Raw genomic sequence first — 22,907 nt, forward strand, 5'->3', positions numbered from 1 at the left:
TGTTTTTTAATTCTTTAAAATCTCCACTATAAAAATCTTACATTTGTCAAATGTGTTTGTTAACCAGAGGCTCTTCTGCCAGTCTGGCTGCTCATTTCTGTTGGATGTCAATCAAACAGTCAAATTCTTTGGATACATCTAGGGCTTAACTCATAAGCCAGGCATCTGAATTGTTTACAGCCTTGAGTTATACGCTCTCCTTTTTCTCTGCTTGTGTGTTCTCCAGGATCCTGCTTTCTCAGCTGTGATTCACGACAAGCTCCAGGTCCCCAACACCATCCGGAAGGCATGGAATGACAGGGACAATCGCTGTGACATTTGTGCCACACACCTGAACCAGCTGAAGCAGGAGGCCATCCAGATGGTGCTGACCTTGGAACAGGCAGCTGGCAGTGAGCACTACGATGGCTCACCTGGCTCGCCCCCACCCCTCTCCAACCTCCCCACGCTGGTGGGGTCCCGGCACGTGGGTGGGCTCCAGCAGCCCAGGGATTGGGCCTTTGTGCCCGCTCCCTATGCCTCCTCCAACTACACCGCCTTCGTCACTAACAAGCATAGCAGCAAACCCAACAGCCTCGGGGTCAGCAATGGGGCAGAGAAGAAGAGTGGGTCTCCAACACACCAGGCCAAGGTCAGCCTCCAGATGGCCACCAGTCCCAGCAATGGGAACATCCTCAACTCAGTAGCCATCCAGGCTCACCAATACCTGGATGGCACCTGGTCCCTGTCGAGAACCAATGGGGTCACCCTCTACCCCTATCAGGTAAGTAGCCTCTGAGAAAGAAGAACAGGGTTGGCTAGAGTCAAAGCAGAGAAGTGGGCAACACTTTCTTTCTCCACTCTTGTCCTTCTGGGAACTCCCCAACTCAGAACCTAATTTTTCCATGTGGCCCTGTGGATGTTGTTAAATAAAGATAAAATATGAGGGACAGTGATCCACTATAGCTGTCTGCTTCCATGGTCTACACCATCTAAAAGAGGTGTAGACTTCCTTCCTAACCTCTCCCACCTTGCCGAACTGTAATCTTTTTCTATTTGCAACTCACCTAAATACTGTTGGGATTAGGTTACCAAATGTATTTTCCCCTTTTCTTATTTTCTCTTTTCAGTTATTTAAATTTGCACATACTCCCAAGTTTCCCTATAGAAATAAGAAAGCAGGTCTTACATCTGCCAAGGAGTCTAAAAAAATTGTCTTAATTTTTCTTGGGTGAGTTTTCTGTTGGATGAAAGTTGAGTTTACCATGTGTGTTCTCTGTGTCCCCTGCATCAGTCATGCAGGAAGCAGCAGAAGGCGTTGACCATCCCGGTGGAGTGGAGAGGTGGCTGTGGTAATGGAGTGTATTAGCCTGGGAAGATAACTGGTATAACAAATGATGTCAGGTTATTTCTTACTCGTGTCCCTGTTGTATTGGGTGTTTGGTGGGTGGCCTTCCACTATGAGGTAGGGACCTCAGGCTCCTCTCTCTAGCATGCACCATTTTCCAGGGGCCTCAGAGTCTTCCGCCAGGTCTTGCGCACCAGCCAGGAAATGAAGGAAGAGAAAGAGTGTGGAGGATCTCACAGGAGGATTTGGGGGGCCCAGCCTGGAAGGGGCATACATAACTTCTATCTACATTCCAGTGGTAAGAATCCAGTCTCCTGGGGAAAGCCAGTCTGTCTATGTGTCCAGGAGGAAAAAGAAAAAAGTTGCATGAACACATAGCATAGTTTCTGTTACATGAGTCAAACATCAAATGAATTAAATGTGGCTGATAAAATTCCTGGTGACTTTTCTAGAGTATAAGATTGTTTCTCTTGATATCTTGAAAGAAAATGGGGAGCATGGATCATTATCTAAGGAAGTTAGCATTTTGGACTGCCGAACTTCTCATTGACTGAGTGCTTTGTAGTTTATAAAATATAGTGCACGCATCATTTTATTTAACTCCACAATAGGCCTGTGGAATAGGCTGGGCAGATGTTAAATTGTCCTTTTACAGATGGGGAATACAATGCTTAGAGAAACTGAAGGACCTGTCGGTTTCCTCTACCACAGCTGCTTCCACCTTTCCCAGCTTACTCCAGAGCAATCTCCTATCGACATCTTTTCCAGATATGGCTCCTTTTCAGACATGGCACACCAAAGAAAAGGAGTCCTATTTTGACCTGCAGGGTCCTAGCTGCCACTTTACATTTGGGTGGAATTTTCTGGGTTATGGACATAAATATAATGAGGAATCAGTGGCATCCTGGGTGGGATTTCATAGTCTACTGCTTAAACATAACCATCTGGGGCAGGAACAGAAGAGCTTCTTTCCATTGTTGAATAACAGGCTTTTTTGGTTCACAATTTTAAAATATGCTATTTTTGAAAATTATACAAAGTAAGATGTATCTACTGTAAAAGAAACTAAAAAATATACAAAAATGTTTAAATAAGACTTCAAAAATCAACATCACCCAGAAATAGACCATGTAACGTTTGGGTATATTTCCTCCCAGTATTCTACACACACACAATTTGTAAAATTGTGATCATTTTCAATTCTGTGACCTGCTTTTTGCTTAATGTACTGAGTACATTTTCCTGAGCCATTATATATTTTTCTAAAATATGATCTTTAATGGTAGCATAATATTCCATTATGTAAATACTTTATACATTATATGAGTATGTCCTAATTTATATAGCCAAGGATCAGTTATTAGAGTTTGGGTTTTTGCTACTATAAATAAAATGCTCTGGTGCACATCCTTCTACCCAGGTCACATTTTGAACATGTCCCGGGATGTGCTTGCCACATTCTCATGTTACACAGACAACTCACATTTCACCTTCCAGGGCCCCAAAGCACTTGTAAATGTATCAGGTGCTAGTTAGAAGACCCAGCTGCTGCACAGTGCTGATGAGCAGACAGAAGAACTTGGAACTGGTGCTTTCATTTAAAATATTCGAAATATTGGGAAAGTGTGTGAGAAAGGGAAAAGCTGAAGATGCTGGTTAAACGGAAGATTAGGTATTATTCGTGCATTTTTTTATTCGTGCAGTAATTCTTTCTGCTCCTCTTTTCTCCTGCCTCAGATGAAAAAGAATCTCTTATACAATATCAAATGTTTATTAAGCTCTAACCAAGTGCCAGACACTATGCTAGGTGTTGGATGGGGCGCCTGCCTTGGGCTGGAAGCCCAGGTTCCTGTCCTGCTGTGTGTAGGGAAGGAAGCAGGTGAGCTGCCTGTTATGAGCCAGGGAGGCGAGTAGGAAGGTAGAAAGATGCCCAGACTGCTCTGAGGGCATGCAGAAGGGCTCGCAATCCAGCCTGTGGGGCAACGGTGGGTTGATGTGGCCTAAAGCCAGATGCAAAGATGATTCATGCAGATTGTCCTGGGTAAATGTGATTGCTTCTTTCCACCTCCAGAACAGACTAATTCATGCATTAAAGGGATCAGAGGAAATCTCTCTGGGATAAAGAGATTTGGTGCCTGGCTGTGAATCAGGGTCCCCGTGTCATGACTGTGTCATCCTGATGCCCTGGGATGGAGGCTCTGGGTCTGGCCAGACTGTGTGTCTCCTGTTACGAACATCTCCCTGCAGTAAATATTCTGCAGTTCACAGTCTAGCCAGCGTGGCAGAGATGGCTGACTGCTCTGAAAGCTGACCTCACTTTTCCTGCTCACCCGTACTCCCACTTCTCTCCCTGCAGAGCAGATGGCCCTCTGGATTAGTGCCAGAGCTGTTCCCTGGGCATAGAAGCATCTAGACTTTGTCGCTACTGAGGGTTCTGCTCCACAGTCACAGACCAGGAGCCTGTAGAAATGAGGGAGAAGAGGACACTGTCCTTCTGCCATTTGAGCTCAGAGAGGGTAACAAAGATGAGGACAGGCTTTCCAAAAGGGAGCAGGGTGAAACTTTCGCATGGGTGACAGAAAGGCCCCTCAAATTCCTCAAGCCCCCTTTACCCACATCACTGTGTAACAATCCTCAGTTGTCTTTCAGATAAAGACTTTCTTCTATTAGCTTGCAGACATTTAACATTATCTATACACATACATGGAAAGCAGAAAATGCTCCAGAACCTTCATTTGACCACATGAGTTTTGACTTGGAAAAGACATGTCTGGATTAGTTCCTTGTAGTTAACCATAGATTAATGACCTCTTTTCGAATGGCAGCTGTTTTTGCCTGGTTTACATTCATTTTGGTAAAGAACTATGGGACAGAGTGTACACACAACACTTGGAATCATAGACTGTTACGGTTCCAGTCCAGAGTCACAGAATCCAGTTCTGTAGACTGGTCACTGTCTTTTGCGTTATGCTGGGCGATTTGGCGACAGTCCTACCTGGTTCCAGTGCATAGCTCCGTCAGTTGTTGAACCTCAGTTTAGTAGCTTAACATCTTACTCTATTTCCTTACCTATGAAATCCCTACCTTGGAATATCATTGTGGAGAACAGCTAAGAAAAAAATGGAAACACTTTATAATGATAAGGCAGGGATACCAATATTGTCTATTCCAACCCCCTCATTTGCCAGAGAAGAAACCCGAAGCTGAGAGATATGAAGCTTCTCTTGTTCGGAGTTTCCTGAATCTTGGTTTGATCTCTTTTGCTAAATTACAGACTCATTGAGAACATGGATCCATTTTGTTCTCATGTCCCTCACAGCAGCTAACACACGCCAAAGGGGCTGCTCATTACAGAAAGCTTCAATCTCAGGAAAACACTAAAGGTGTTTCTCATAACAGGCCCTACATTTAGGAAAAAGTTCCAGGCTGAAGGACCGATCCAGACCCCAAGATTTTTGGTGGAAACCATCAGTTAATCTGCTCCAAGCTAATCTTTGACCTGAAGTATCAATAATACTCAATAAACCCTTGGATGCGGTGAAAAGAATCCAGGTGGCATTTTGATGTCACACTCAATACAGGGGCATTTTGAAAGGGTAGAAGAACTTTATTTCATAGGACTTTGATACATTGAGCTTGTCAAGAAAATGCAAGAAGATGCTGGATTAATACAGAAGTAATAAATCCATAATGGATCCCTAATGTGATGAAGTATTCAATGTGCATTCCTTGACTTAAAGGAAAATGTCTTTGATAAAAATTATCCTGCTTTCTCAAAAAGCGTTTATTGGAATCAGTGTCAGACATAATGTAGACTGAACTCTGGCTGAAGCCAGTGTGGTATTGCCTGTATTATATCTTTAGAAATTAATTGTGCCTAGTGAGCTCAGGCATTATTAGAGTTTCCATTTTAAGATATGGGCAAGAGGGGTGCTGTAGCATAGACCCTGATCTGCAGAGATCAGAAGCCTTGGGAGGACTTGGTGCTGGCCCTGTTTATGGAGGACTTCCCAGTGCCCCTGTAAGAGGAAGGCAGCCTCTGAGGCTCGCTGGTGCTCCAGTACTCAGAGGCTTTGTTTATGATGGATTCCTGGAAACTAGAGCACATGTTCTGTGTAGCTGACGTCTGGGGAATGAGGTTTATCTGTGGTCCTTCCTCGTTCAACTACTTTTCAAGAAGGAGCAAGAGCAGGTGTTCACAGCCAGTCGGGAGTGGAGGATTCCCGTCCTGTTCTTTGCTCAACCACCTGTCCCCTGCTCTGTGCAGAGTGCCCTTCTTGGGCCAGCCCTGGTATCAGTTTGCTGCCCATTGGCTGCTGCTTCTGCCCAGCCAGGGCAATGGCATAAGATGTCACAGTCTGACAAATTATGACGTCAAAAGGCCTTTTTAACTTCATGAGTTTTTCTTCTCTCCTGTCTTTAGGTGATCAAAGGAGTATTACTTTATGATTTTTGACAAACCATGAATACAAGAAAACTTTGTATATTCAGTCACGGACAGAGCATTTCTTAAGCATATGGTGCTTAAGGTGAAATTTCAAAAGGGTCATCACGTTTTATGAGTATGGGAAAGGTCATGGTCTGAAGGGAACACCGAAACTTCATCAGGAAATTTTAAAAATATTTTTTGTCTGACGATTTACTCGGTGTGGTAGGCTGAATAAGGCTCCCCCCACCCCCGCCCCAGAGTTGTTCATGTCGTAATCTGTGGAACCTGTGGATATGTCACCTTACATAGTAAAAGGGGATTGGCAGATGTGATTAACTTAAGGATTTTGAGATGGGGAGATCATCCTGGATTATCTTGGTGGGTCCAACGTAATCACAAAGGTCCTTCTAAAAGGGAGGCAGGAAGATCAGAGTCAGAGAGAGGCAATGTAGGGATGGAAGCAGAGATCAGAGAGGAGAGAAGATGTTATGCCGCTGTCTTTGAAGATGGAGGAAGGAGCCATGAGCCAGGGAGTGAAGGCAGCCTCGGGAAGCTGGAAAAGTCAAGGCATCAGAGTCTCTGTCAGAACCTCCAGGAAGAGCCAGCCCTGCAGACCGGTTCTGGACCTCTGATCCCCAGAAACTCAGAGAACACATCTGTGTTGTTTTAAGCTGCTAAATTTGTAGTAATTTGCTTTAACAAGTAGGAAGCTAGTATACCTGGTAAGCGCTGGTAGCAGAAAGGCTTGGTAGGAGAAGCTAGAGGAGGTATACAGATGGAGGAGTTGCCGTAGAAACCTACAACTTAGCCAAGAACCTGGGCTTTTCGTCCCGCACAACAAACTACATTGCCCTGTGGATCAGACACTATATTAGCAAGTCAGATTATTTTATTTGGGTGCCTCCACAGAATGAGAAGTTTCTCATACTGCACAGTTGGTTTTCAATTGTCTCAGATTTCCCTATTGTTATAGCATCATAATAACAAGCACACCGCAGCCACTCTCCATTGGTAGCTAGTAATTACCATTATGTAAGCCTCTCATACTGTTGAAACTGCAGAGAACATTCCAAGCTGGAGTGGGAGGGATGGAGAGCCGTGACTGGAGCGAGTGTGTGCAGAAGGAAGCTCATCTTCTCTACGGGGCCTTTTGAACGGGTGAAATGGGGTTTCACAGAACTGCCTCAGCAAGAATTCTTACCTCATCTGGTGTTTTGAGGACCAAATACATTTGGAGGCACTCTGAAAATTATAGAGCAGCATGTAAATGTTAGTTGGTATCACTTTTTAATTTGGGAGGCAGAAGATAGCCATTGGAGATTTTGAAGCAGGGAAATGGAAAAATTGCCTTGCTTGACAGCAGTAATTCTCAACCTTGGCTGCACACTAGAATTACTTATGAGCTTTAAAAAAAAATACCAGTGCCTAAGCCACACCCCAGACCAATTAATCAGAATATCAGGAGGTGGGACCCAGGCCTTGGTTTGAACTTCCGGGGCCAAGGACCACAGCTTTAAAGAACAGTTTCTCTCTCAGTGGTGTAATAAGTACAGGGAAGGGAACAGTGAAGATAGATAGATCAATAGATGATAGACAGATAGATAGGTAAATTGGTAGATAATAGACAGATAGTATTTCACTTTCCCAGGGCTGCTGTAACAAATTACCACAAACTAGGTGTCTTCAAACAAAAACTTATTCCCTCATAGTTCTGGAGGTGAGAAGTCCAAACTCAAGGTATTGGCAGGGCCATGCTCCCTCTGAAAACCCTGGGGAGGAATCCCCCCATGCCTCTCCCAGCTTCTGGTGGCCTCACGTTCTGTGGCTTCTGGCTGCTTCACTTCAATCTCTGCCCCTGTCTTCATGTGGGCCTCTCCTCTCTGTGTCTCTTCTCCCTGTGTCCTCTCCTCTTATTATAAGGACACTGATCATTGGGTTTAGGGTCCACCCAAATCGAACATGATTTCATCTCAATCTTTAATTAATGACATCTACAAAGACCTTATTTCCAAATAAGGTCACAGGTCGTGAGGTTCTGGGTGGATGTGAATTTTGGGGGGACACTATTTAACCCACTGCAGATAGATGACAGATAGATAGATATAGGTTGATGGATGGATGGATGATAGATAGGTGGATGAAAGGTGAAAGTCGAATTGAGGAGGTGAGGCATACCCATGCTGCTCCTTTCTTGCTGAACTACTTCTGGAAAAAGAGCAGGTGTAGATCTTTACAGCTGGTCAGCAGTGGAGAATTCCCATTCATGTTCTTTGATTGGAGAGAAATAAAGGGAAGGGGAAAAGATTTTTTGAAAAGGAAAGGTAAAGCAAAGACAGTGAAGAAAGCGTCGTATCCACAGATGCCCTTCTACGGATGGAGGAGAATGCTGGAAGAGCCGGCAAAATGAACAAAAAGTTCACAGAGACAAGGGGGAATGATTAACTTAAGTACATGGAGTCTTTTTGTGAAAAAAGAGCCTCCTCTTCTGAACTTATAAAATACCTTGAAAATGAGTTTGTGCTTTCACAACCACAGGTGTAAATGTAAATGGCACTACTTGGAACGCTACCTGGGGTAGGTCAGTGAGCTGAGGGCCTATTCTGACCAGTGCTGGAGGGGTTCCATTCCTTTTCTAATGACCAAGCTGATAATTTGGGTTAAATTGGTGGAGTAGTCATTATTTTTGTTTTTCTTCTTTAAAAATATTTCTAGGCCTCAGGGAGAGGCTAGAAATAGTGGGTAAAGTGCTGGTTCCCTGCCCTTGTGTGTGTGATGAGTGGGGTGGATGGAGAGAGGTGGTGGGAATGTGGCTGTCATCCCCCAGGCTCAGGGGACTGGCTGACCTCTCCCTCCAGCTCCCCAGGGCTAGGCCGGGGCGGAGGCGGAGCTGAGGACTGCTGCAGCTGGAGGGGGTGGGAGAGGTGAAATCATGGTCAGAGAGAGCTGTGGACTCTTTTTCACAGTTATCTTTTGTTTTAGATAGCTTCCCACATCCTGTCTCATTTGAGCCATCCTCCCCAGTGCTGGTTTCCTCAGGCAAAATATTTGCTTTCTTCATAGAGTTGAGGAAAGGAACTAAGGAATACCTACTGTCCACAGTGAGCTGGCTAAAGGGGTAACAACAGCTATTGCTTTTTTTTTTTTTAATGACAAAGTAAACAGATTTTTTTCGAAAGTCTGAGGCTGATAGTAATCAGTGGTTTTATCCAAGTCTCAAACAATGAGGGACTCGGGGTTGCATCATGCTGGATTTGCTGCTCATGCAACAGGAATAAAAGCCCAGCTTCTTTCCTTCTGTGTGACCTCGACAGGCTTCTTAACTGTTATGTGTCTGTATTTTGTCCTCTGCAAAGTGGACAGTTGCAAAGCTGTTATGGGGAGCATATGAGATAACGTATGTGGAATACTTAGCACCATGTCTGGCACGTGGTAACCCCTCAGTTAAGTGACTTGAAACTTGAGTGTCAGCTTCTCTTAGTCAACTCAGGTTTGCATGACTCAGGATGGAATGGAATCAGGACCCTCTTTTCCAATATAAAAACCAGTGGTAGATGAAAAAATAAGACCAAAACCATAAAATGAATATCAAGCATGTGAAATAGATGTAACCCAGCAACTCAGAACACATCAGCCACCTCTGCATATTACCAGAAACCAGCGTTTCCCATGTGCCCTATGTCTTACCTGAGAAGGCCAGATTCTAAGTAGAACGATCTCATTCCATCATTAGTGAATAAATTGATAAAATATTGAAAGGCCCATGGCCCAGTTTTTCTCCATATTTGAAGACCTTTTTAAGAGAGGAGGGGAAGGAACGTATAGACCTGAATCATTTAAAATTCTACAGAATAGTAGAGATGTGGCATTTAAAATAATCCAAAAGAGTAAAACCTCGTTATTTTGGAGTTAATTTGAAACATCAAGTAATTCAGGCCTCGACTGTGATCCTTATTGAATGAACACTTTGCGCTTTCCTTATTTATATGCCTATGATGACATAGAATTGTAATATATTTGCTTTATTATCACATATATTTATTTGTAAAATGTAAAGCTTTCTTTTAACATTGTTATATAATTTGGCATCTTCAGTAAATTGGAACATTGAAGCCCCCTCCTCGCCTGCCCCACTGCAGGCAGACACCGAATTGATTTTGGATTGAGATTTCCCTGTGCTAAGAGTCTTCAGCATGACAAATTAGCAGACCTCTATCTTACAGAGGTATCTGTGAGGCTCAGTTAATGAGTCATATTTTTCATTTGCCTAAGTCATTCCCAGGGAGTAATTGAGTGTTTGGGAAGCATATTAGTCATAATTTTAGGACTCTGGGGACCATTTAGTGTGTTACTGCTGCGCCAGCGGCCTCACAGGGTTAATGTAACCCTTCAGCAGTGGTCTGAGTGTCTGAGAAGGACTGAGACCCTGGGGAGCAAGAAGGTGCCAGATGAAAAGCAGAGGGAGCAGCAGCCACGTGGACAAGGCTCTGACCAGGAGTGTTCTAACTACGTCGCTAATCTGAGCCCATCTGACAGTGTCCGTCACCTTAGCAAGGCTGGCTTCCCTCGGCCCCTGTGGATTAGGTGTGAGGAACAGTATCAGTGGGAAGGTTGAACCCATTAGCCTGTTCGTGACATGCTCCCTTTCTGTTGAAGCAAGCATACCTCAGAGACGCCAATGGGAGCCAAAGGGAAGGCTGCCCTTGTGAATTACAGATGACAAACCGAGGGCCAGAAATGTCAAGTGACCTGCCTAAGGTCACGCAGCTAGGAAATGCCAGAGCTGGGATTCAAACATGGTTTCCTGTGCACTTGCCCTTGTCCCGCTCTGCCCTCCTGAGGGAAGGGGGCCAGCTCCTCAGATTGGTCAGACGGCAGCCTTCCTGGGGGGAGCCACCCACAGCCACTCTACTAACATTTCTTTTGGGCAATTCTGTGTCCCTAGGATTTCCAAGTGAGGTTTCATGTTGTATTGCTCTGTAGTGTAGAAATAAATGCCCTGTGTTACGTCTTCTCACTGGGAGGTGGGGAGGCCGGTCGGGTCAAAGCTTGAGACACAGATGGGCCAAAAAAAACAAATGAAAAAGGCTGTGTAAGCAATACTGCCATCTAGTGAGGCCTCCTTTAGCTTGCCTCAGAGGGAGACTTATGACAGGCCTAATATTTAGAATCTCATCATAAAGTATATTAAGTTCTTAAGATTAATAAAAGGAAACAGGGCCATTCCCTGTCAATAATGTGGTCTTAATTTCACAGAGGAATGTGGTTAAGGTCAATGTCCTCACACATGTCCTTTGGAAAGGACCTTGTGGCCTGAACGTCTTCAGTGACGGTGGAACTCAGTTTTGGCCTGGAGGGAAGAGCAGCCAGGCCTGCGTGTGACTTCTGCGTCTGCTGCTTCTTAGCTGAGTGACATTTGGTGAATTACTCAAGTATGGGAACTTCAGTGTCCTCTTCCATAGTATCTGTCTCCTAAGATTGTTGTGAGGATTAAGGTCATTCATTCTGAAATAGTCTTTTGAGTTCTAAGCACTAGATTTAAATAATATTTTTATACACACACACGCACACACAGTTGCAAAACGAGATCTCGTACTGAGAAATTCTACATAATCGACTCACATGGACGGCTGGTAGAGCATGGTGCTGCCTTCCTGCAGCCTAACAACACATTTAAAGGTGAGGTATGCATACCTGGAACAACGCACGCACCCCTGAAAATCAGGGGTGGAGCTGGTGAATTCAGCACGCTGAGGCCTCCCTTGCATCTGAGCGTGGCGTAGCGCAGTTTTTGGCATGCAACTCATGATGAATATCCTGAACACAGCCATTTTGCAGGGCCCACTCTGTAGCCTCAAGATTCGTTCAGAGCCCGTTTCAGCCGAGCTTCTGTGTTGGAGATTTTGTTGAAGACAACAGCATTTTGTTTTCCTCTAAGGGCAGACTGTACTTTCTCATCTAAATAGCCTTTTTGATGGAACGCAGGTGCTTCTGAGGTTTAACTGCTGCTGTCAGGCTAGGTTGCCCACGTGTTCCAAACACACTCTGTTCAAAAAACCAGAGCTTAGTCATAGTTTATGGAACTGGCCATTTGTTGAGTCCATTAGGAGGGAAAGGAGGCACAGGTAGCAGAGAAATGAAAATTCTTGTCCACAAATAATGAGTAGAAAAGATGAATGTGGCAGCTGATGCTTTCTGGGAAAAGTGAGAGCAGAATGTGCTGTCCTCTAATAAGTGTAGTTTAGAAGCTTTGGGATTCTAGGAAAAGGCCATAAATCCACCTGCTGAGGAGCTGAGGCCCTGGCTCCTTGCTGAATGTGAGCCTGGATTGCTAAATCTTGCGGAAAGTGTTTCAGCCATGGAAATGGCCTTTATTTTAGGAAGACCATGAAGACAATAGAATGCAAAGAACTAAAACTCTTAATTCCGTTCCCACTTCTACCACTTACAGCATGACCTCCGGCAGGTTCTCCATCTACAAGAGGAAAGCTGAAGTGTCCTTCTGCTCTCAGCCTCGTGAGCCTGTGAGCAGACACCTGTGAGCTTTCCACATTTCTCGTTCCCTTTCAGAGTGCTCATCCTTACCTGGTTCTGTTTCTCTCCAAAGTGACCCAGTTCACTATCTCTCAACTTTGGGAGCCATATGTGAATATCATTAATTTAGTTTCCCAACAATAAAAGTAAGTGGGCAGGCCCCGTGGCCGAGTGGTTAAGTTCTCACACTCTGCTTCAGCGGCCCAGGGTTTTGCTGGTTCGGATCCTGGGCGTGGACATGGCACCACGTTGAGGTGGTGTCCCACATGCCACAACTAGAAGGACCCACAACTGAAATATACAGCTATGTACCAGGGGGCTTTGGGAAGAAAAAAATAAAATCTTAAAAAAAAAAAAGAATTATAGCTAACACTGACTGCGAACTCACCATATGCCAGGCTCTATGCTTAGTGCTGTGTGGGTTTTCACTCAGCTGAGCTTCATAACCATCCTATGAAGGAAGCAGATCATTATTCTCATCTTAAAGATGAGGAAACTGAGGTCCAATGAATGTAAATAGACACCACCTGCACAGAGGAATTCCACCATTCTGGACTCTGAAAAATTTAGCCAACAAATGTTTTATTGAGCATTTACTTAGTTATTTGTTGGAATTAAGGAGTTTGATAGGTAGCATTTCTATAGGTTCATAATAATATAAGTTTTAGGTTAATAGTGAACTTGACGAGGAACTTCTGGTTTTATCTGACTTTAAATATTAAGTAAGTCCTATCCTTATGATTGTTCATATTTAATTAAGGAGACCCCAGTTTTCATTCTCCCCATCTCTCCCACACTGTCTTCTTTCTTTTTCTTTCTTCCTTTTTTATTTTAAATTGCAACATCACCTCTTGAGAGTTCAAAGACCTAATTATTTAGCTTGTAAATTATTCATACTTTTTCCCTCACCCCACCCCTATGTTTTGAATTGATCACACTTTATTTGCATCTCTGAGGACGGGCGGGCAAAGGAAATAAAAGGACTTGCAATGAAAATCAGTTAATTCTATCATTTGTTAGCAATTTATGGAAAAGATTTGGCAGAAAAGGCAATGAGAACTAAAATAGAGTAATTAAAAAGAAAGTCACTTATTTAAACGTTGTAAACCTTCAACCTTTTCTAAGTAGCTGCTAACATCTAACTATATAATAGGCTAAGTGGAGAAAGAGCCAATGTAGCATTTGGGGTTAATTGGTGTAAGTGTATTAATTACAGTAAGTGTTCGTTAAATGTTTTATAAGGTATGTATGTTACTAGCATAATATCTGTGTAAACATCATCCACTGAATGCACGTATATTGTAACATATAATGTCTGTTAGAACCAAGTACTTAAACCCTCTCTAGAGCACTGTTGCATCATAGCACCCTGAATCTCCATACCCTCTTGTTATGATGAGAGAGGTGATCTGGGGAAAGGGTTACAAGAAGATGGAAAGAAGAATAGATATGTGAAAGCATGAAGATGTCGTGAGAGTGGCTTGTTGGAGAGCTGGAGAAGAGGCAGGGGATGGAGGTGGAGCATTGAAAGCAGGCAGAGCATGGACTTTATCCCTTAGCTGCACACAAGGCCCCTGCTCGTTAGGCGATGAGAAACCAATATAGATGTGACTCAGGTGGGCAGTGGGGAGCATGCTGCTGCCGACAGAGCGAGAAAGGGATGTGGGCAGGGCGCTCATGCGGGAGGTGATGAGGTCTAGAGGACGACACAGCAGAAGGCTGGGGTGACAGATGACAGACTTCATGGATATTTAGAATAAAGCCCAAAGGCCGTGATTGGTGGCTTTGAGGACAAAGAAGAGGATAGTTGAGGATGACACCCCAGTTTCTGTGTTGGGTGCCACAACTAGTTCAGGGAAGACTGAAGGGGTGAGACTGGGGGAAGAGAGAGGGAGAGAGTTCAGTATTGAACACACAGGCTCCGGGAGATCTGTGGGGCCCTCCGGTCCAGAGACAGGTGAATGAGGGTCTTCAGGGTTGGAGGCGAGGCTGCACTGCGTATGGGAGGTGGGTACAGATGAGACTGGGTAGGTAAGAGAAGCAGGAGAAGGTTATGCAGCTAATTCTTCCAGAATCCATGTCTTCTGGCTCTCGTTCAGTGTCTTCTCCACCATATCCCTCTGTCTTGCCAATAGCTAGACGTGAAACGCAGTGTCACTGTTATAACCACACTGTGTAAGGTCATCCATTTCTTCATCCACTCAGCAGACATTTTTTGAGCCAGGCACTGTGCTAGTTCCCGGGAGTAGAAAGCTCAGTGCTTTTGATGCTGGAGGTGGGGCTCTGCCTATTTTCACTGTTTCTTGGTGTAGGAAGTCAGTGAGGGGTGATGGGCTGTTCTAATTGTCTCTCCTTTACCTGCATTAATGTGTATGTGTGTGTAGGGGGGAGGGCAGCCAGTGGTGTTCTTTAAGGAGAAGCACAGAGTGACTTCTGTGCCCTCAATGGTGGGCACCTATGACCTAGACTGTTGGGTGGTGAGCTCAGGGGGCTCCTGCTGCCCAGCTGGGTTGCAGCTATGGAGAACTAGACTCTGACCACCCACAACACAGAAGAATCTTGCCCTCCCCCTAAACCCCTTAGTCTTGGTGTCCATAATCACTGCAGGGGTCAGAGGGATCCCACTAACCTGGCTTCAGGACCCGCGTTAGCATTGTTTCCTCCTGTAAACAACCTCCTTTTTAAAGCTATCCATTGATAAGATAAGTGATGAATAACTTCATCAGCTTAACCCGTGACAAATGTCACTACTCGCTTTGTCACTCACTGATCCTGGGAGGAGAAAAACAATTCAGTTGAAGAATATATTCAAGTCAGTGTTGTCATTCATTCAGTGTTTTAAGACATCTGCAATATGCCAGGTGTCAGGGGCTGGGGAATAAAGATGAGGAAGGCTTCGTCCCTCTCTTCAGGGGTCTCCTGGAGCACAGCTCTCCAATTTAGGTCAGACAGGGGTCAGTGCCAGGGCAGAAGCAAGATGCCATGCTGTGGAAAAATGGGCTGGAAGCCAGATATGAATTCCATCCAGGTGTCTGGAAAAATGCATCTTAATATTGGTTATTTATATAGCTGTGAATTAGATGGACTGTTTATGTGAGCAGTAATCCAGAAATAAATAGTAAATTTGTTATTGGATGAAGTGGAGGCTATATTATCTATTCTAGCTCTTGATTCCACCTTTATGAATATCTTCCTGCCTCCTTGTGTGCGTGATATGGCAGCAGGCAGGGCTGCCCTGACACGACCTGCCCGGGCGTTGGTGTGGACTGTGCAGGCTGGGCAGCATGAGAAGGCATCAAAGATGAGGTACAGGTCCCACTTGTCTCCCTTATGTGCTTCCCCCAACCTCTAGTCATTCACACAGGAAATGTCAAGGGTCCTGGGCCACCGTTTCCAACTTTGGCCTAATATGTACTTAAACTATTCAGGCCAGAATAGGCCATTTTGAGACCTTGAGTTAAAAGGTCCTCCCGGTCCATGCCTTCCCCTTCAGAAACTGACGAGCAGACCTGGTACCCCTCTGCCTGGTGATTCTCTGGTGCTCATCCCTAGGAGACTGGAGGTGTTTCCAGGACTGACATGGAAACTATTGTGACTGAGATGTTCTGGCACATAAGGTTCACATTTAGTATTTGAAGAGAATTAATCTTGCAAGAGAAAGGCCCATGACTTGGACATTTTCGTGTTTTTGTTATAATATCAACAAACCTACTCTCTATGAAGTCTTACATGGTAACTTTCTTTCTGGATCGATACTTTTTGAAGGATTAGAAACGTATATAAAGTAGCTCAGATTGAAAATAGTTTTCCTTGAAAAATGAGACTGAAGTGACTATTAGAATTATGCACTTTTAATTACTGAAGAAAAAAATGGCTACTTGAAATGCCTCGTCACATAAATGTCACAGTCCTATTTGCCCAGATTTGTTCTTTTCTTTCCTGCCTTGCACATGTGATGCTGTTCACATTTGTCGCATGTTTGAAAACTGCCAAGATAATGACTATGTTAATTAATCTGGTCCAATGTATTTTCACCATAAACAGGAGCGTGACTGAGTAGGTCTCTGGTTCCTTCCACATCTGTCTCCCGCCTTCCCTGGAGAGAAGTGAACCTAAGTCATCATGGAAAGACGGTGCCTCAACTGCACTTCCTGGGGGGAAGGGATATCAGTGCTACTCTCAATGCCTTTCTTCCCTGGCCCTTAGATTCAATGTGTCTAGAATTGTATTTCAATTAGGAATGCTGCTCTAAGTCTGAGTATATTCTAGGAGGGCCGCTCTCCACTCGATGGGGAACCTTGGACCTTCCCACAGAAATCCCACTGTGGGGTTTGAAGTGTGCATACATCACCTATATGCGCGTCTCCTGTAAGGCGACTCTGGAACAGCGAACATCAGAGAAGAGAGGCAGTGGTCCTGGGGCTGGTAGGGCCGCCCCTGAAGGTAGGCTCCAGTCAGCCAGAAGGCTTATTCCAAGGGATGTCATTCCCTCTTGCATCTGGTGCTTAAAAACTCAAGGGTTCACACTGTGTCCCCTCTCAAAGAAAGCTCATCTTCGTGTACACACATTTACACGTGCACACGTATTTACATGTGCACACACATTTACACGTGCACACAAGCACACGCCTCTCCTGGCAGAGCTGGAATAAGTTGTACTTTATCTACCTTTATTATTGGAATTGGCTGACGAGGGGCTATAGTTTATATTACATCAACATGAAAAAGGAGATTATGTTTCAAGTTCGTGGTATGTAGCCATATTTATGCTTTGAAGGGGTATTCTGATCCCTGGAGTATGTGAAGTAGTGAATTATGTTTTGGAAAAATGCTTAAGTTACTTATGATATTTAAATTTAAAAATATTTTTTGCCTATTAGTTTTTTGAATCAAAGTTAATACACGCACGTAAGTTTAAGAGTTAAAACATTTGACAAGACTTGATATGAAAGACACTAATCCACCATTGGGAATCTGGTGGACATTTCCTGCTTTCCAGAGCTTCTTTAATATTTGTCTCCATGTCATACCCTGTTATGTTGCTACTACTTGATTCATTTAGTTTTAGATGACCTGTTCCAGTAGTTCTCAAAGTGTATTCCATGGACCATTTGAGTCCCAAAGACCCTTTCAGTGGGTCCATGAGATCACAACTATTTTCTTATAATTCTCAGCCATTGTTGTCTTTTTTCTGTGTTGACATTTGCTTTGATGGTGCAAAGGCAACAATGGTGCCACTGCTGGCATGTCTGCATGAATCAAGGCTGTGGCACCAAACTATGTTAGTCATTGTATTCTTCATCATTACACGTTTGGAGTTCTTTTGAAAAGTACATTTCCACTTCAGAATGTCCTTGATAAAGCAATAAAAATTATTAATTTCATTAAATCTAGAAGTGTGTGATGAAGTGTGAAGTACTTAGGTGGCTACGATGGTTGTCCCAAGGAAAAGCTCTTGTGTAATTGTCTGAGTTGCAAACTACTGGCTTTTTTTCCCAAGCTCCATGAAATACATTTTTATTTGAAAGAATAACTGACAGACAAACCGTGGTTGTTCAGACTTAAGTATTTTGCAGATATTTTCTCAAAAATGAATGCAAGAGCTTGCCACTTAGAGGAAAACGGACAGGGTTGGTTTACCAATGGTGAAGTTTGAGCTTTCACCTAAAGGTTCAAAGTTTAGAAAACTTGATTCTGCCACCATGAGCCTGAAAACTTCCCAATACTTAAAGACTTGCCTGATAAGATGAGTGGTGATGTTAAGAAATGTGATTTTTTGATATTGTATAATGGATGTATCAACATCTGGAAGATATGGATACTCAATAAACCAATATTTTCCAAGTGACTTATGCATTATGTTACAAAATCTTGTAACATAATATCCATTCAAGGTGCAAGGTAGCCTAATGGATTTTAGTACAATGGAGTACTAAGTGTTTATTAATGTAGTTTCAGATTGCTCATTTTAATGAAACTTTAAGAAACCACTATTTGTCAATTTTTATTATAGTATCAAAGAAGAATGTCCACAATTATCTGAAAAGGCTATTAAAATAGTCCTCTATTTACCAACTACATATCTGTCTGAGGCTGGATTTTCTCCATGTATTTAACTGAGAGAACATATGCAGACATAAGCCACGTAGCTGAAACAACTAAGGCAGGCCGTAAAGAAATTTGTGAAAGTATAAAACAATGTCAGTCTTCTCAGTAAACCTTTTTATTTGGGAAAATATATTTCATAAAATATATTATTTATGCCAACATATAATGGACTTCCTGTTATTTTAAAATAACAATACATTCAGGTTCTGCCGGGATGGAGACGTGCAATCACCTAGAGCAGAGGAAGGAGCCACAGCTCTAACTGCTTCTTAAACGGTGTCAGCCAGTCTCCTTGGTTTCGCTCCGCCATCACCCCTACTTCCAGTGGTATCTGGTGCTGTCAGTTCTTGAGCCTTTTAGTAAGGGTTTTAAGGTGTAAGCTTGATTGTTCGCAGCTTCGCCCATGGCCATCTTGAGACTCACCTTTCTTGGGTCTGCTAAGTGAGTTGCCACTCACCCATCTTGCTTCCAGCTTCCAAAATTGTGTTGCATTTGCTTCCTCTCCCATTTTCTTTGGCCTTGGGAGTTTATGCCCTCTTAAAAGTCGTTTATTGTCATTTTAATAGGATTTCAGGAAAGAGCAATGCTAAATGAGTAGATTTAACCCACCATCTTTAACCAGGAGGGGTTTTTGTTAATAATTAAAAAGCATAAGAAATACCTTTAAGGTATCTTCTTAGTACATAAAATTGCTAAATGTAAGAAGCGTTTATTTATGCCCTACTATGTGCTTCTTGAACAAAGTTTTGCGGTTGTTTTTTTTTTAATTTACCCATATCTGTAGTATTATAGACCTAATAGAATGGTAAGCAGTTTGATTTTGGTTCCAACATTGAGCAATGAGAGTGTAAAATCAGGTTCAAACTCTAGTAGTCCTGGGCACATGTGTGTATTGAAGATAAAGTCACTATTAGGGTGCTTTAAGGATGCCCTGGTCTTTCAACAACATATGATCTTATTTTACTTGCCTTGGTCCATATGTGGTCCATTCTGTCTGTCCCCTTTCCTTTTCCAGAAATGGCTCAAATTATGAAATAAAAGATAAGTTAACTGGCGGTGGAGGGGATACAACATAAGGAAAATATGGAACTTCCCTGTTCACTGAGGAATAAACCAGGTGCAAGTAGACTTTCTTGGATACCACAACCTGGGGCAAGTCCTCCAGACCCATTGGTGTGCTGGACCTATGCCTGTGCCATGGTGGGAATATTTACGCCTTGGAAATTGGCAAGGCTACACATCATGGTATTTTTTTCCTGGAAAGTTGGTTTTTAAATCTTTACCAACACACCATACCTAGACCTGACTTGACTCTCAGGGCATCCTGATGAAGCCCTAAAGCTTCATAATTATGTCATGATATGTACATTATAAGACATTGCATTTACTCACCATACTGTGACCCAGGGAGGCCAGGTCATAAAATGGGCAAAGTACAAAACTTGGAGCCAGACAGCCTGACTGTCAGTCTGAAGATCCTTCCGTGGCTGCTTCTAGCTCTGTGACCTCTGGCAAACTTCTCTGAGCCTCAGCTTCAGTTTCTGAATCTGTAGAACTGGGGGGAAAATTTCTACCTAGCAGTATTGTTGTAAAAATTAATAGCTGTGGCAGTCTACCCTCCCAAAACTATGTCCTGCAGAAAGCCCTGGCTTTATGAGTAGGTGCCTCTGTGGCCTCTTTCTGTATTGCAGAAATAGGGTTCTGACATCTTGGTTAGGATCCTTGTTTTTATAACGAAATACTAACTTTACCCTTGTTTATCTGGTCTCCAAAATTTATGAGGACACTTCATCAAGAATGTAGGATCAGTGTACTTCGGATTCTACAAGAGAGGGTAACCTCAAACTTTCTTCTCTCTGGTGCTCAAAATTCCACGGGAGGAGCAGTTTTGTTAAGGGTCAGTCATTTAAAGCACGACTAACAAATTATCCAGCTATTCTAAGTTACATCCTGGAGGAAAGTGAAAATATTGAAGGATATATTTACATCTTTGGACCAAATCCACTTAACCTTTTTATAATTGCCCACTCTGACTTGTATCTTGATCTTCTACCTTCAAGCTGTCATCAAAAATTACTGTAAGAAACAACTATTTTAATTTTGCTTCAGCATTTGCTGTGAATTTCAAGTCAAGACACTGACTATCCGTTACATGGCTCAGTGCCCCACACAAGACATCTGTCCTTGATACAGGGAATGACCTTGTCCCTCCTGAGGAACTGGTCTGTTTCATTCTCCTAATTAGGAGTTATGAAACTCGTAATGTTTCCCAGTCACCTTTGTGCCAGACACGTTAGAATCAGGTTGTAAAATCAGTCATAAGAACTGTGTAACCTTTTTCTTTGTTGTGTTAGATCTCTTCTCTTGACCCTGTTTTCCACATGCTCATTTCTATGTTATTAATTTTGTTGTATTTGCCTTTTTTTAATGACAAATTCCTTTTGGAAATAAACAAATAGGTAAATGAATGATTTGTGAATAAGTGAAGGAAGATCAGTGACAATAACTGGCCATGTTTCATGAATTGTGTAGTATGAGGTTATGGGAATTGGGAGATGTTAGGCTGGACAAGAGAAGACAGAAGGGAAACATGAAAGTGTCTTCAAGTGTTTGAGATACTGTATCTTGGAAGAGACGGGATAATTTTTATTGCTCCTGAGGATGGAAGAAGAGCCAATGCGCAGCCTGTCCGTTAATTGATTTATTCATGCCCTTGTGTGCCTGCTGTCAAGGCTCTGTGGAGGAGGCCCCGATGAAGACAAGTTCCTGCTCTCAGATTTCTTCCATTTTAGGGAAGCAGTTTCGGGCTGACCGCAAAGGAGAACTTTCTAACAAGAGTTATCCAACGGTGGGATGTATTGCCTTCAAAGTAGGGAACTTCTTGTCTCTGAGGGATCCCCAAAAAGGGGCTGCATGACCAAGTACCCTGAAAAGAACTCCTGCATCAGGAGAGAGGGTGGATTTGCTGACTCTAAGGTTTGGCTCTGTTCTGCTTCCATGATTCTCTTTTACTTGCAGGTTTTGGTATTAAACTAAAGGATTAGGTTGTTTCAATGTAAGTGAGCTTCCTGGGCATGGGGAAGAGGAAGGCAGTAAAAATGCCCTCACAGGCCAGTTTCTCTGCTCCGTGACCCAGGCGGTTCCCACAGGTACCTGGACCCTCCATAACCCTGGCTGCCGGTGGCGGCAGTCTTGGCAGCCAGGCTTCCAAGGAGCCTGTGGTTATCGCCTTCCTGAGAGTCTCATCAGCTTTGAGAGCCACTGTGAGGATTGCTTGAACCATCAACAGAGGCCTCTTGGATCTCTTTCCACAGAAATGAGAGCCGTAGACTGACGCCTGGGTCAATACTGAGGCCCAAGGCCCAAGGCCCAAAGCCCACACTTCTTTCTATGGAGAAGTCAAGAAGACAGGCTCAAGCTCATAGCTAGAGCCAGGGGTGGGGTGAGGAGGGGCGAGCCCTTTACCAGATGTGAGCCAGGTCATCGCTTTACATCGTTTACAAAGTCCAGAGGCTTGCTGTGCAAATTAGGTAAGGAAGACAAGAGATTATTGCCCAATATAAATTCCTAAAAGAAAAAGTCAACTCAGAAGAATTTTTTCCCCACCATGTATATTCAGTCTTAAGGGAATTGGAAATTTTTTGAAATAATTTTTAATTTACAAAAAAGTTGCAAGAATAAAAATTGTGCAAAGGACATCCATATCCCCAAATTAACTATTCACTACTTTTTTTTTTCAGAACCATTTGAGAATAAGATGCATACCTTTAATAAGGGACCTTTATGCCTAAGTACTTCAATGTGTATTTCCTAGGAAATGAGATAGTCTTTTGTGTAGCCGGAGTACAGTTATCAACTTCAGTAAAAATTGACATTGATGAGTACTTTTATCTAATCTACCATTTATATTCCAATTTTTTTTTTCAACTGACCCAATAATGTCCTTTGTAACGTTGTTTCCCCTCCAGTACAGGGTTCAATCTAGGATTAGGTTGGTTGCATTTAGTTGTCTTGTCTCTTTTTGAAGATCTTTTAGCAGTAACATTATTACAGTTAATTGGTTGTCTTAGTGGCTTATTCTAAATGTTCAGATTAGAACACTTCTGCTCTGAGGGTATATTTCATTTACACCATCCTTTCGTTCACTGGGAGACCAAGGCTAGATGCTCTGGAATCCAAACCCACTCCCATTCTGTGAAAGATATTTTCACATGTGGAGTGGAAGGGACGGGGGTAAGGACCTTTAAATGTGCATTTTATATGTGGCTGACTTTTCTTTATTTGATGTAAAATGTGCAAAAACAGATCAGAGCCTTGGAGATCATTCTCGCATTCCCCTGTTATCAATCCAGCTTATTGCCAAGAAAGTCTTTCCTTTGTCCTTAAGAAGAAAAAAAGATCATTTTGAGATTCTTTATTTTATCTTGAGACATCACACTCTTATGAATCTAGAAACAGATAAAAAATACCTTTGCATTTACTCAGAGCCCTTATCTCAGCACTTTCATGCAT

General features: G+C 43.1%; 1 protein-coding gene across 2 annotated transcripts in view; it reads left to right on the forward strand.

The window, feature by feature from the left end:
- The window catches only part of KIF26B (kinesin family member 26B), a 441,074-nt gene that overhangs the window by 162,424 nt on the left and 255,743 nt on the right, over positions 1-22,907 (forward strand). For both annotated transcript variants that reach the window (XM_023632451.2, XM_023632452.2), the window contains one exon: positions 227-763. In XM_023632451.2, the coding sequence (XP_023488219.1) occupies positions 227-763 (537 nt within the window). The remainder of the gene's footprint in view (positions 1-226; positions 764-22,907) is intronic.

This window comes from Equus caballus, chromosome 30 (genome assembly GCF_041296265.1).
Source record: "Equus caballus isolate H_3958 breed thoroughbred chromosome 30, TB-T2T, whole genome shotgun sequence".
Classification (NCBI taxonomy): Eukaryota; Metazoa; Chordata; class Mammalia; order Perissodactyla; family Equidae; genus Equus; species Equus caballus.